At 42.1% G+C, this 12,635-nt stretch overlaps 1 protein-coding gene across 1 annotated transcript in view; it reads left to right on the forward strand.

Annotated features, from left to right (window-relative positions):
* Window positions 1-12,635, forward strand: part of RIF1 (replication timing regulatory factor 1) — a 29,152-nt gene that overhangs the window by 14,359 nt on the left and 2,158 nt on the right. The window contains exons 18-29 of the mRNA XM_066323197.1: window positions 1,387-1,494; window positions 1,748-1,897; window positions 3,271-3,370; window positions 4,033-4,297; window positions 5,444-5,486; window positions 5,790-5,992; window positions 7,082-7,181; window positions 7,602-7,745; window positions 8,098-8,240; window positions 8,888-8,977; window positions 9,066-9,120; window positions 9,712-12,333. Of these exons, the coding sequence (XP_066179294.1) occupies window positions 1,387-1,494; window positions 1,748-1,897; window positions 3,271-3,370; window positions 4,033-4,297; window positions 5,444-5,486; window positions 5,790-5,992; window positions 7,082-7,181; window positions 7,602-7,745; window positions 8,098-8,240; window positions 8,888-8,977; window positions 9,066-9,120; window positions 9,712-12,333 (4,023 nt within the window). The remainder of the gene's footprint in view (window positions 1-1,386; window positions 1,495-1,747; window positions 1,898-3,270; window positions 3,371-4,032; window positions 4,298-5,443; window positions 5,487-5,789; window positions 5,993-7,081; window positions 7,182-7,601; window positions 7,746-8,097; window positions 8,241-8,887; window positions 8,978-9,065; window positions 9,121-9,711; window positions 12,334-12,635) is intronic.

Genomic DNA, 12,635 nt, shown 5'->3' on the forward strand with positions numbered 1-12,635 from the left:
ATTCATTCATCAGTGACTTCTGGTTCTCAGCCCCAGCACCCCACAGGAGAACTTTGCTGAGCGTTTATCTGAATTAATTTTTTTTTTAAGGAATTCCATGCCTTGAAGTGATATTGAAGTTAGATAATTTGGCATAATCCTGCTGGTAAAAAACATTGGAAGCTTCCCTTTAGGAGCTGTTAGCTTTTAAATACTATGAGATGTAAAAATAAAATAAATCCCATATTGGGATGTTCAGGGTGTAATTAGACCAGAGTTTTACTCACGTTAGGCATCTTTAGTGCAATAAAACCCATAGAAATGATAATATTTAAAAGATTTAGCAGCTTATTTACTAGAAATACGTTGATGGTAATGTAGGATTTGCTGAATGAATTAATCCTTGTTAGATCTAAAAATCATCAAATTTATGAAGAAATTTGATTTACAGCAGCATGGACACAGGAAATGGCTTCCCAGTGCCGAGGATAGGGATGGATGGGATACTGGGGAGGAATTCCTGGCTTGGGAGGGTGAGGAGGGGCTGGAATGGAATTCCCAGAGAAGCTTTGCTTTCCTGAAATCTCTTTATTTATTGACCAACAAATGTCCAATTTGGTGTCCAAGAAGTAAAATGCCCATGGAGATGATTCCTGCTTCGAGTTCTATTACCCAGATTTTCAGAGTGCTCAGTGAGGTAAATTTGGCTGTGGCCAAATCAGAGGCTGATCCCAAACTGGAGCAACAAGAACTGACCTAAAAATTAATTTACAACCTCGTTAACAACAACCTGATTAACAACCATTTCCTCATGGTCCTTTGCTATGTGACCTTTTTGCCTTCCCATGCCTTGACCATCCCTGGGAGTGTCCAAGGCCAGGTTGGAGCAGCCTGGGACAGTGGAAAGTGTGGGATGAGATGAGTGGGGTTGGAATGAGATGATTTTTAAGGTTCTTTCCAACCCAACCCATTCCAGGATTCTCTGAGTGTGGTCAGCACTGACTATAAATGAAACAATGATAAATCCATCAGACATTTCCTGACAGATTGGTTGAATTCTTGGGATGTGTTTTGGCATTTAGAAACAGAGCTTTTTAGCCTTTGCTAGCAGGATCCTGCTGAACTCTTGCAAGAGCAGAATATCTGTTTTCCAGCTGTATTTATGACAATGAGTCAGGAACAGCTCAGTTTTGCAGCTTCATTAATGGCCCGGTTTGAGACAAAATTTGGGAGGAGACTTCCCAAAGGGAATCTGCTAAAAAAGCAGATTTCCACAGCTCTTCTCCCAACCAGTTTGGGAGATAATCTCCTTGGAGAAAAGTGGGAAAAAAACCCCTGTTTATTTAATGAGCAAAGTATTCACAACTGTGAAAAAATGAATAATACGAAACTCTTTTCTCGTTACAGAATAACGAGGTGAACCAAGGGGATGCCCTGGAACACAATTTCAGTGCTGTGTACAGTGCTTTGCTGCTGCCAGTAGCCCACATTTTCCCCACTCAGGGATTCCCACAGGTAACACCAAATGAATCAAATTAATTCCAAACAAAGTGGGCCTGATAAAATCTCTGAACTCTCAGAGCCGACTTTGGGTTCAGTCAGCTGGGGTTTGGGTTCAGTACTACGTTGCATTGATTTAAAACCCTAAACCTCCAGCTTCAAACCCTAAACAATTCCCTAGGTCTTGACAGAAGAAAAGCCTAAATCAAAGTTTTTCTCTGTGCACAGATATTGATATTTCTCAACTTTTTCTCTCTTGTTTTTCAAGCCAACTTTGAAATCCTTGCTGCGCTCTTGGTCAGACCTGTACCGAGCTTTTGCTCGCTGTGCTGCTCTGGTTGCAACAGCAGAAGAAAACCTGTGCTGTGAAGAGCTTTGTGCCAAAATAATATCTGGGCTAGAAGGTGAAACTCCAGTAGTGAGTATAAAACATATAATTTAGCAGATCTCTTCTAAATTAGATGTAAAAGAACGTGTTGTGAATTTTAGTGTAGTGATTTCTGGAACGTGGAGTGGTTCGGGTGAGATTTAAAGCTTTCAGTTGGTGACAGGAGTTGGTAAAGAAATGAAAGGAGGGAGTAAAAATAATTAGAAATAATTTTTAAATTATTAAATATTCCAATAGTAAGGCAGATTTGGGATTTGGCTTCTAATTAATAATAATGATGAATGAGTGCCATGGTGGTGGTAAATGGGATTTGTCCAGGTGAAATGTGTTTATAAATACCACAAACCCAGGCACTACAGTTAGAAGGGAGGAACATGGGACCATCACCTTTGGACATTAAAATTTAAGGATTTTGCTGCTAAAGCTGTAAAAAAGAGAAAGATTTTGAAAGAAACTTTTTTTTTTTTTCCTTACCTAAGTTGCTTCTTCCCAAACTCACACCACAAGGAGAGGGGAATGAACATTTAATTTGAGATATAAAAATCCTTCATGCTTGAAATTCACTTTGGAAAAAATACTGTGAAAGAAACAAAAAAAATGGGATTTAAAAACCTGGAATTGAGGGAATTGCATCGTTGTATAACCTACCTTGGATGCTGCTGGACCCTGATAACAAACATCACTTTGGAATTACTAAACAAGCCAAACAGAAACAATTTAAAAGTTCTGTGTGAAGTTATATTGAAAATCCCTTTAGCTCCCAATATGAATGTTCCTTTTAAAGCAAGTTTAACCTTATTTGGAGGAGAATTCGGATGGATTGATGGGGGAAAATCAACTTTGATCATGTTTTCTATGCACTGTTAATTAATTTTGCTTTGACTGTTAATGGCAGCTTAATTGTTGTGCTTGTAATGACTTTTCTGTCCTTGAGCACACAGTGACCCTTGAACCTTAATTTTACGGATTTATCCTAAATGTGACCCCTTCTCCCAGCTGCCTTCCACTGTTTGCTGCTTTAGACACTATTTATATCTTAATTATTAGAATGGGAAGCTCATCCTCAGTATCAATGTGCATTTAAAATGGAATTTCATCAGTCTGACCTGATCATGCAGAACAGTTTTTTTCCCCACCCTTAATTAAAAGTTGTTTCTTTTGCTGTCCTAAACACCTAAAAAAAGTGGGGTTTTCTGTCCTTGTTCCACTTTTGAGGATTGATTTTTGGGGTTTGCTGAGGGATGGATAGATTAATTTTGGGGTTTGCTGATTGATTTCTGTCTCTGCTGGTTGCTTTCTTTTTTTCTGAACTGATTTCTCTTACTGTTGGTTGATTTTTCTTTTTGCTGGTCGATTTTCTGCTGGTTGATTTCTCTTTCTGCTGATCTGTGTTTCCTCCTCAGGTGTTTCCCATGCTGGAAGGTCTCACCCACCTTGTGTCAGTCATGGTTGACTGCATCAACTTTGCTCCCTATGGCACCAAATTCCAGCCCAAAACCAGATGTAAGGAAACAATTCAATTTGTGGGGTTTTGTGCATTGGTTAAAAATTAAGAGTTTAACAAGACAAAGGGTCGTTTTGTATAAAATACTCTTTGTTTTCTTTCTTATTCCCACTTAAGCTGCTAAAGTTGGAGAGATAATTTCCCAAAAAAGCATAATTCAGTAAAAAAGTAGTTCAAATTTATCTGCCCAATGGGAATTTTTTTAAGTGGTGAAAGGCAGTGTTCACCTGCTGAAGGGAATGAAACGCTTTAATTGGAAATGTTGATGAGGAAAAACATAATGGAAACTTCACTTCCAAATCAAGAAATGAATAAAAATTTATATTTCTCCTTCCCTCCTGCTCACTGTTTCAGGATTTGTGTATCAGGTGGTATCTAAAGGGTTGTTGTTTCTTTTCAAGTAGACATGAAAACCTTAAAAGCAGAGTCTGACCAGCCAGGAATATAAATAAAAAAGAATAGAAATCAGATAAAAATTACGCATTAAAAATGTGTTTAAATGGTTAAATCTGTTTTTAAACTATTTATATATTGGTCTAGTTTGGGAATCAAAGCTCTGCCTCTCATGTATACTCAGTGCTCAGCTGTCTATTGTTGTCAGGCATATTGCTTAAGGGAAAAAAAAATCAAATTTTTAATAAATTTTTTTTTAAAATCTCAGCTCCCCAGACCCCCACAGACTGGGCTAAGAAGAAGAAGGAGCCCCTTGGCAAACTGGCCTCTCTCTTCAAGCTCCTGCTGGTGCTCCTCAACTCCTTCCATGAGTTCAGCTCCCAGGAAATCCATGCAGAATCCCTGATTTCCATGGGCCCTTCCCTGCTGGCTGCTCTGCACACCATCCTCAGCCACATCTCCCTGCCTTCACTCATTGGAGCCACTTTTGCCATTTTTTCCAAGCCCTTGGCTGTGTTTTATGAAAAAACCAAGTGAGTGTTTGAAAGGTGGGAGGGGCTTTGGGGTGGGGAAAACTCTGGAGTTGTGTGGGATGGAGCTCAGGCTTTGCAGGATTTGGGAAAAAAGCTCCATAATTCAAATTTTGGTCTTTCCAGAGGAGCTCTATTGGCATCTGTGCAAGGTTCAAAAGTTTAGTTTTGCCCTGCAGTGAAGATATTCAGTGACAGAAATTTGTTTTCTAGTGGTCGTTGCATAAAATTTTTTAGGAAATTAATGATAATTACTTGATGTACACTAAAACTCTGGAAGTTTTGAAGCAGAAGGAAATACTGAGAAAAAACTTGGCTTGGTGCTTTTTTTTCCTGAGCGTGGTTTTTCTTGGATTTATTCATAAAAATGGTTTTCCTTGGATTTACTCAGAAAAATGGAAAAGTTTATTTTCTGAGCATCATATTTTCAAGATTTTTTTCCTGAAAAAGGAGAAGTTGGATCAATATTTCTGAAGGAAGACATGTGGAAGCAAATAAAAATTTGCTGGGAGGTCACAGGTTCAAAAAATGAGTTAATAAATGTAAAGTTCCTCACATTTTTCTGGCTAATTGTACCTCAGGATTTTTTGTATGTGGAATACATTTATTTCCATGGAATATATTTATTTCTATGGAATTGCTTAGTGGTACTTCAGCTTTTTAATGTAAATATTCCACCCTTTTAATGCAAATATTTATGAGCCCTGGGCAATGTGTTTAAGGAGAACATTAAGAGAGCAATTCGAAAGGTAATTTATAAGTAAAGCCTTAATTTTCAGTTTGTATTAATTGCCACCGACTTTTCCATTAATTTCTCCTAAAGTCAGCATTTCAGTATCCATGGAATTTAAAGGATAATTTGGGAAACTCCATCAGGAAATTGTTTAATCCCTCATTTGATGTTCATTTCACCAAATGATTCCATCAAGTTACTCACTAAAACGAGTGTGCACTGCTGGAATTTATTCTCTGTTAAACTTCTAGGCTTGGGATTAAATGAGACAGCAAAATAAAAATTATTTGAATTTGTTTTTTTGGCAGACTCCTTGAAATTGATATTCAAAATATCAATGATTTGAATTTGGTTTTTGGCAGGCTCCCTGAAATTGATATTTAAAATATCAATGATTTGAATTTTTGTTTTGGCAGGCTCCCTGAGGTACCCAAAGTCTACAGCAATCTGAATAACAAGGTAAATTTGCCACTGAAATCACTGGGTTTGGGGGAAACGTGGAACACTTTCCATTCTTGCCATTTCTTCTGTGTTAAAGCCAAATTAAAAATGTGATGAGGGTAGAGATCTAATTTTTAAATTCTTTACTCTTGAGGGGAACTCTGTATTCTTGGGGGGAGGAACACTCAGCTCTTGGACTTGGATGTGATGTGACATTCCGGGCTGTGATAATAAAGCTCATTTTAAACTTCTAATTCAAATATTGCAGATTTTCATTGCAAATTTAACTTAAAACCCCCTCTGTGTTTCGTTCCCCCTGAGCTGGAGAAGCTGCTGGCAGAGGTGCTGCAGTGCCTGCAGTGTCACTGCCCTGGCTCCTGTGACTCTGAGCTCCTGCAGCAGCTCAGCCCCGTGCTGTGTGTGGCCTTCCAGCACAGGAACAAGCAGCTGAGGCAGCAGAGTGCCCAGCTCTGGAACTGCACCTTTGCCAAGGCCTCCTCACTCACATACCCACAGGAACTGAAGTAAGAAACTGCTTTGGGCTTTTATTATTTGTGTCTTCACGAGGTGTGTTGTGCCAGTCTGATTCCTTGTGCAAGCTGGGGGTTGGTCTTTATATATATGAACACATATGTATTTTTTAAAAAAAAAATAATGTATATATATATACATATACACACACACACACATATATATATATATACACACATATATGTATATAAACATACATAAATATAAAAACATATATGAAAAACATATGTATATACACATCTATAAATAAGATATATATAAAACATGTATATATATAAAACATATGTATATAAACATATATGTACGTATATAAAACATATATATACACATATATGTAAAACATATATATAAAAACACATTTAAAAACATATATAATTTTTTTATTTTCTTTTTAAAATTAATACCAAAATATAAATATAGATATTATGTGTGTGTGTGTGTATATATATATATGTATTTTAAAAAGCTCTATATTGTGAGGAGCTGCTCTTCTCCTCAGTAAGAAACAGATTTTTACTATTCACATCTTCACAAGTTGTGTTGTGCTGTTCTGATCCCTTGTGCAAGCTGGGGATTTATATTTATATATATAAATTTACACACATAAATGTAAATATATATATAAATACATATATTTTTAAAAGCTCTGTATTATAAGCTGCTGCTCTTTTCCTGAGTAAGAAAGTGATTTTTATTATTCACATCTACACACACTGTATTGTGCCATTCTGACTCTTTGTGCAAGCTGTAAGTTAATAATTCTATATATAAGTATATATAATAGAAATAATACATGTAAAATGTATATTTAAATATAAACATTTTGAAAAGCTTTGTACTGAGAGTGACTGCTCTTTTCCTGAGTAAGAAACAGGTTTTTATTATTCAGATCTACACAAGTTATGGTGGGCCATTCTGATTCCTTGTGCAAGCTGGGGGATAGTATTTTTTATATATAAATATAAGTATATATATATGTATTTTTATATATAAGCTTTTTATTGTGAGCTGCTGCTCTTTTCCTACACCTTTCCCCCTTCCCATAAATCTAAAATGATTTTTTTGTTGTTGTTATTGAGCAGGTCAGTGTTAAGCCAAGCCAAAAAGAAAATCCCTCTGCTGCTGCCTGGTTTTGAAAGCATTGAGATGTCTGAGGAGTGCAGCGGCCCCTTCTCTGACATGGTAACTATTCTAAATATTCATGGTAAAGATGGTAAAAAAAATCCTGTGGTTGGCATTTCCTGGGAATTGTTCAGCAGGGAATGGATGAAAGGTCAGTTGGGATTTTTCATCTGATTGACCTGCAGTGGTCTCATGTTTAAAATGATGAACTGTGCTGGATTTACTCATAAAAATGTGCACCACTGTGAAAAGTCTCAGCTGGTTCTTGCCACTTCCTGCATTGGGAATTTTGCCTTCTAGGAATTTATTTGAAATATTTAGGGATTTTTAAAGTTACTCTCTAGGAAATTTAGAGGAAATTGGTGAGTTTTATGATTTTATTCCAGATGGGATGGTTTTACTCTAGAAATTCCCACAGGGTGGGTTTGAGAGCTTGGAGTTTATTCCCACAGTGCCTTCAGTGTGGTTTTGTTTGAACAGATGGAAAATTCCCAGCTGGATGCAAAGATCAGTGGGATGGAGGTGAAGGTGGGACCGAAACGAGATTCAATATTGGCACATACAAGTGAACTGAAAAATGATGGCAGAGACAAGCCCAGCAACCAGCAAGCAACACCTGCAAAGGTAAAATGTTCCCAGAGAGGTGTCCTGACATCAAATCCAGGGCAAAATCAGGAGTTTGGGGATGCTGAAATATTTTTCTTTCCGGTTTAGATTGCCCAGCACAGTCTGATTTAATATTCCTGTCAGAATTCTCTGCTGGATTTTGGGGAGGGAGTCAGGCTGAGTGTGGGAGGGTGGCAAATAAAAAACCCTCTGTCCTCACTCTGGTTGGAGGTTGTGACAGATCTGGGTTTTGGTGGCTTTTAGGGTTGGCAGATCCCTCACAGAGATTGATCATGTCCTTCAGAAATTGCTGATTTTCAGTTCCTCTCTTGTTCCTAACCCTGATTTGGGGTTTTTTATCTTTCTGCAGTTAAAACTAGAATTTTCATCTCCGAAGACAACGAGTGAGAAGTCTCTGGAAGAGGAGAAATCTGTTGATTTTGTGTTTATTCCTCCAGAAACAAAACCAAGAATATTGACAGAACATCAGAAAGAAGTGCTTAGGTCAAAGAGGTCTGTCATTTATTGTTTTAAACTTAATGTGAAATGTCATTCCTTGACTTAACTTCAATTCCTGTTTCTCACACCACCACAGGTAATTGAGTCTTGTTCTTCCACACAAGTCATTAAGTTTGAAGTAAAAGAGTTCCTTGCTTTGCTGTTTTAAAGCAATTAAATTTTTCTGCAGTTCCATTTCCTCTTTTGATTAAAGCTTCTTTAGTCTGTTTGGACTTTGGGAATTTGGAGTTTAGATTTTTATTTCGTGGTTCCCTTGCACTGTGAAATAAAAGATGTCATTTTTCACGAATCATGGAAATTAAAAGGTTTGGGTCAAACAATCTGAGGAAAGGATTTCTTGAGTCAGCAGCATGTCAGGAATTAGGATATTCCCAAGACTCATCTTAATTGCAAAAGAATCTTTAGAATTATCCTCTTTTTAATGTGAGAGGACAATACTGGAGTGTTTTCTGTGTTGGGCAGCAGGAGCAGTGTAAGCAGGAACTCCTCTGGGTTGTGGTGAATTCTGTGCAGAGTGGGATCCCAATCACAGCTTTTATTCCCCCCCAAAAATATTTAATGCAGCTGCAGCTTAGCCTTGAACTAAGGAGATAATAAATTCGAAAAAAAGAGTCTGACTCTCATTCCTGGTGCTGTTCCAGAGCTGATATTCCTGCCATGTACAACAACTTGGATGCATCCCAGGACACCACCTCATTTTCCCAGTACACCCAGAGCCAGGAAGATTCTTTGTAAGTGGAAGTGCCCAGTTGTGGTCGTTAAAGGTGCCTCCTTTGGCAGCAACACCGATTTCAGATTCTGATTTAAATTCTCTTTTAGGGAAGTCCCACCTTTGGTAGAAGATGCCAAAGAAGACGCTGCAGACCAACCTCAGGTAATTTCCCATGGTCTGATGGTGAATAAAGTCAGAGTTTCTGCCATAACATCAGAGTTTTTGTGGTTTGTTTTCCATCCTCAGCACCAAGTGAGAGAAAATTTTAACACCATTGCAGGGCTGTGTTCTGCTTTTTTACCATTTATTCCTGGCAGGCCCAGTCATGGGGTGTTTGATTTCAAAATGGGAGGATTTATGTGAGCAGTCTCTTATCACTCATGTGCCTGTGCTGCCACAATATTTTATTGGGGTAGAGACTGTAAATGCTAAATTCCTTCTGGAGAGCAATTGGCTGAACAGCTGCTGTGCTAACTGTAGTGCCAATCAGAGCAGGTAAAATACAGCAAAAACTTCAAACATTTTTTGGAGTTCTTTGTTTTGGGATTCAATGGTTTAAAAAAGTGTCTTTTATAACTATCAAAACACAGACAATAAATAATTTAGAGGAAGGGTGATTAGAAAAACCTTGGGAGTGTGTTGGTTTTTATTGCACCAGAGCTGTAGTTGATTTTTATTACATTCATAGGACAAGAGCAAGTATTTCAGTCGGTGCCCATGACAAATCTTGTGCTGTTGATGTTTTTGGGACAGGAGGAAAAGGCGGGGAGTGAAGGATGTCACTCGGAGGAGAGCCCAGCCTGCAACAGCGAGGGGGAGGCCAAAAATGACACAGCTGAGATGATCCCAGAGCAAACATCCGTTGGAGAAGGATTGGAGACCAGTTCTATGGAAGCAGCTTCCCAGGAGACCTCAGCAGAGAAGGGAGACACCTCCAGTGTCACCAACAGCTCAACCTCCAGTGGCATCATCTCGGGCACCCCCCAGCCCGTCAGCCGGCGCCAGTCCTTCATCACCCTGGAGAAATTCGGGGCTGCAGAGAGCAGGCCTTTCAGCCCAGCCCTGCTGGGCTCTGTGCTGGAGCTGCCTGGGGCTGCTCCTGAGGCAGCCCCACAGGAGCACAGCAGTGCCACCACCAAGGCTGCTGCTAAAGCTGAGAAACCTGGAGAGGAAAACAAAACCGCTCCCAGAGCCGAGGCCGACGCCGGCGTCACGGCCACGCGCAGGGTGACGCGCCGGCAGAGCAGGATGGAGCTGCAGGGGAATAAATCCAGGTTCCTGAGCAAGTCAGAGGAGTCCCAGGGCTGTGAGAGCCTGGGGAGCAGTGCTGAGCTGAGCTCTGCAGTGGAGGATGTGGAGCACGTCCTGCTGAGCCACTCGCAGGCTCTGCGCTCCACGGACGCAGACATCCAGAGAGCCGAGGATGCCATCGCAGAGATGGACAAGGCCCAAGGGCTGGACATGGACTCCAAAGAAAACACCCCTCCAGACAGCAGCAGCTGCTCTGAGCAGGCCCCAGGGGATGACAGCCAGGGCCCAGCAGTGTCCTCCCAGCAGAAGCAGCTCCGCCGATCCTCCCGGAGACGCTCCGAGGCTGTGGAGAGCTCCTCGGGCAGCCAGGACAAGGAGGAGGGGACCCCAAAGAGGGACAGGAGGAAAGAGGAGGAGAAAGCTGGCCAGAAGAAGCTGTCCCAGGGGAAAGGGGATGGAACCCAAAAGCAGAAAGGAGTTCCTGGGAGAGCCGCAGAAAACACAAAAGAGAGCAGCCAACCTGAGAGAGTGGCAGAGGACTGGAGCTCCAAGGAGTCTCCTGCTGGCAGGGGCCTGGAGGAGGAGGGCAGCAGAGGTGGCAGGAGGGCAGAGGATCCCCCCAGGCCCGAGGGGGAAGGTCAGGGCAGCCTGAGCACAGCAGGGCAGAAGGTGGAGCGCCCACGGTACCACACCAGGAGATCTTCCCAAGGTTTGCTGTCCAGCATAGAAAACTCTGAGACTGACAGTTCTGAGAGCAAGGAGGAGAGCACAAGGAAGAAAAAACCCGTCAAAGTGAGGAACAGAAGCAATTCTCTTGAAGGTAAATTAAAAGAGGGACAGGCAGGGAGCCAGAGCCTTGAGGAATCTTCCCAGGGAAGTGAAAGCAAGAGTCCAGTGGAGGCAAAGAAAGGTGATGCTGAGGTGAGCACAGGTGCTGCAGTGCCAGCTGAACCAGGTGGCCTGGAAAGCCAGGAAACTCCTGCAGCTGCTGGAGAAGCTGTGGGCTCGGGCAGCTCTGAGAATCCAGACACCAGCGTGGAGCAGAGCAAGGATGATGCAGCCATGGAGTCCCTGAGCAGCCCCTGTGTGTCTGAGCTGGAGGGGAGAGCAGCAGAGGAGAGCAAACAGGAGGAGAAGCAAACCAGCCCAGAGGACTGTGCAGCAACAGCAGCAAGTGTTTCAGGTGCTGAGCTCTCCTCTTTGCAAAGCCCTGAGTGTCAGAACAAGAGGAGCAAAAGGGTGAAAAAAATCAAGAGCTGTGATTGCTGCTTTAAAAAGCCAAAGCAGCAAGTGACTGAATCCAAGTCCCCTGAGTTGAAAAAGGAGAAAGGTCCTGAGCTGGAGGAGCCTGAGCCCAGCCCAGTTCTGACCCCTGGGAGTGGTTCTGGTCACTCAGATTTGGAGGAGAGCTTGGCCCTGGCTCCATGTGGGACGAGCACTCCATTGCCTCCTCCCGAGGAACCCAGTGCCTTCAGCTTGGAAAGCCAGGGAATGGCTGAGGAAAAGCTGCAGGGAAGCAGGGAGGTGCTGGAGGAGGAGGATCCAGAGATTCCAGAGGGTTCAGCAGCTGAAACCACCGAGTCCATGGAGGAAGTGAAGGAACCTGCTGAGCAGAAGGAGCAAACAGAGCAGGTTCTGCCTGAGAGTGTTCCTGGAGAGCCCAGGGAGAGCTGCCTGGAGTCAGGGGACCAAGAGGAAAAACCAGCAGCTGCAGGAAAGGAAGAAATCGATGAAAATACACAACTGGAAGAGGTGCCTGAGGAACTGAGTGTTGACAGCAAACCTGAGGAAAAGGAGATTAAGGAGCTCGAAGGAAATCAGGAGGATAAAGGAGAAGAAGCTGAGAACTCTGCTGGAGAAACTTGTGTTGTTGCAACAGATGAAGAGATGAAGGAAGAACTGGTGGAAACTGAAATAAAAGTGCCTGAAAACGTGGCCTTGGGCAGTGTGAGCGTGGATTCCCCCCTGAAGGTGGAAGGGGGTCCCTCAGTGCAGGTGGCTGAGAGCCCCACCAGCCTCCAGGCCCGCTGCACCTGGTCCCCCTCAGCCTCCCCCTCCACCAGCATCCTGAAGAGAGGGGCCAAGAGGAGCCAGGAGGATGATTCCCTGTCCCCTGCCAATAAGGTATTCCAGGGGGTTGTCTGCTGCTCAGGGTAAAACCGGGATGAGGAGCTGTAATTATTCCAATGCTGTCATATTGCTGGTTAGTTGTGAATGATCTTACAGAGAAGGTGAGGTTTGGGTTTGGAATGTGCCAGCACTGATAGATTGGCATTGTGAGGGGGTTTATTTTGAAACAGAGCACCAGAGGCTGTTCTGCTGCCTGGGTCACTGCAAAACCAGGAGCAGCATCCTCAGGGTTGTACACAGAGATTCCTTTGGGAATCCTCACACCCTGTCCTTGGCTGAAACATTTCCTGTATTGT

This window comes from Sylvia atricapilla, chromosome 7, assembly GCF_009819655.1.
Source record: "Sylvia atricapilla isolate bSylAtr1 chromosome 7, bSylAtr1.pri, whole genome shotgun sequence".
Classification (NCBI taxonomy): Eukaryota; Metazoa; Chordata; class Aves; order Passeriformes; family Sylviidae; genus Sylvia; species Sylvia atricapilla.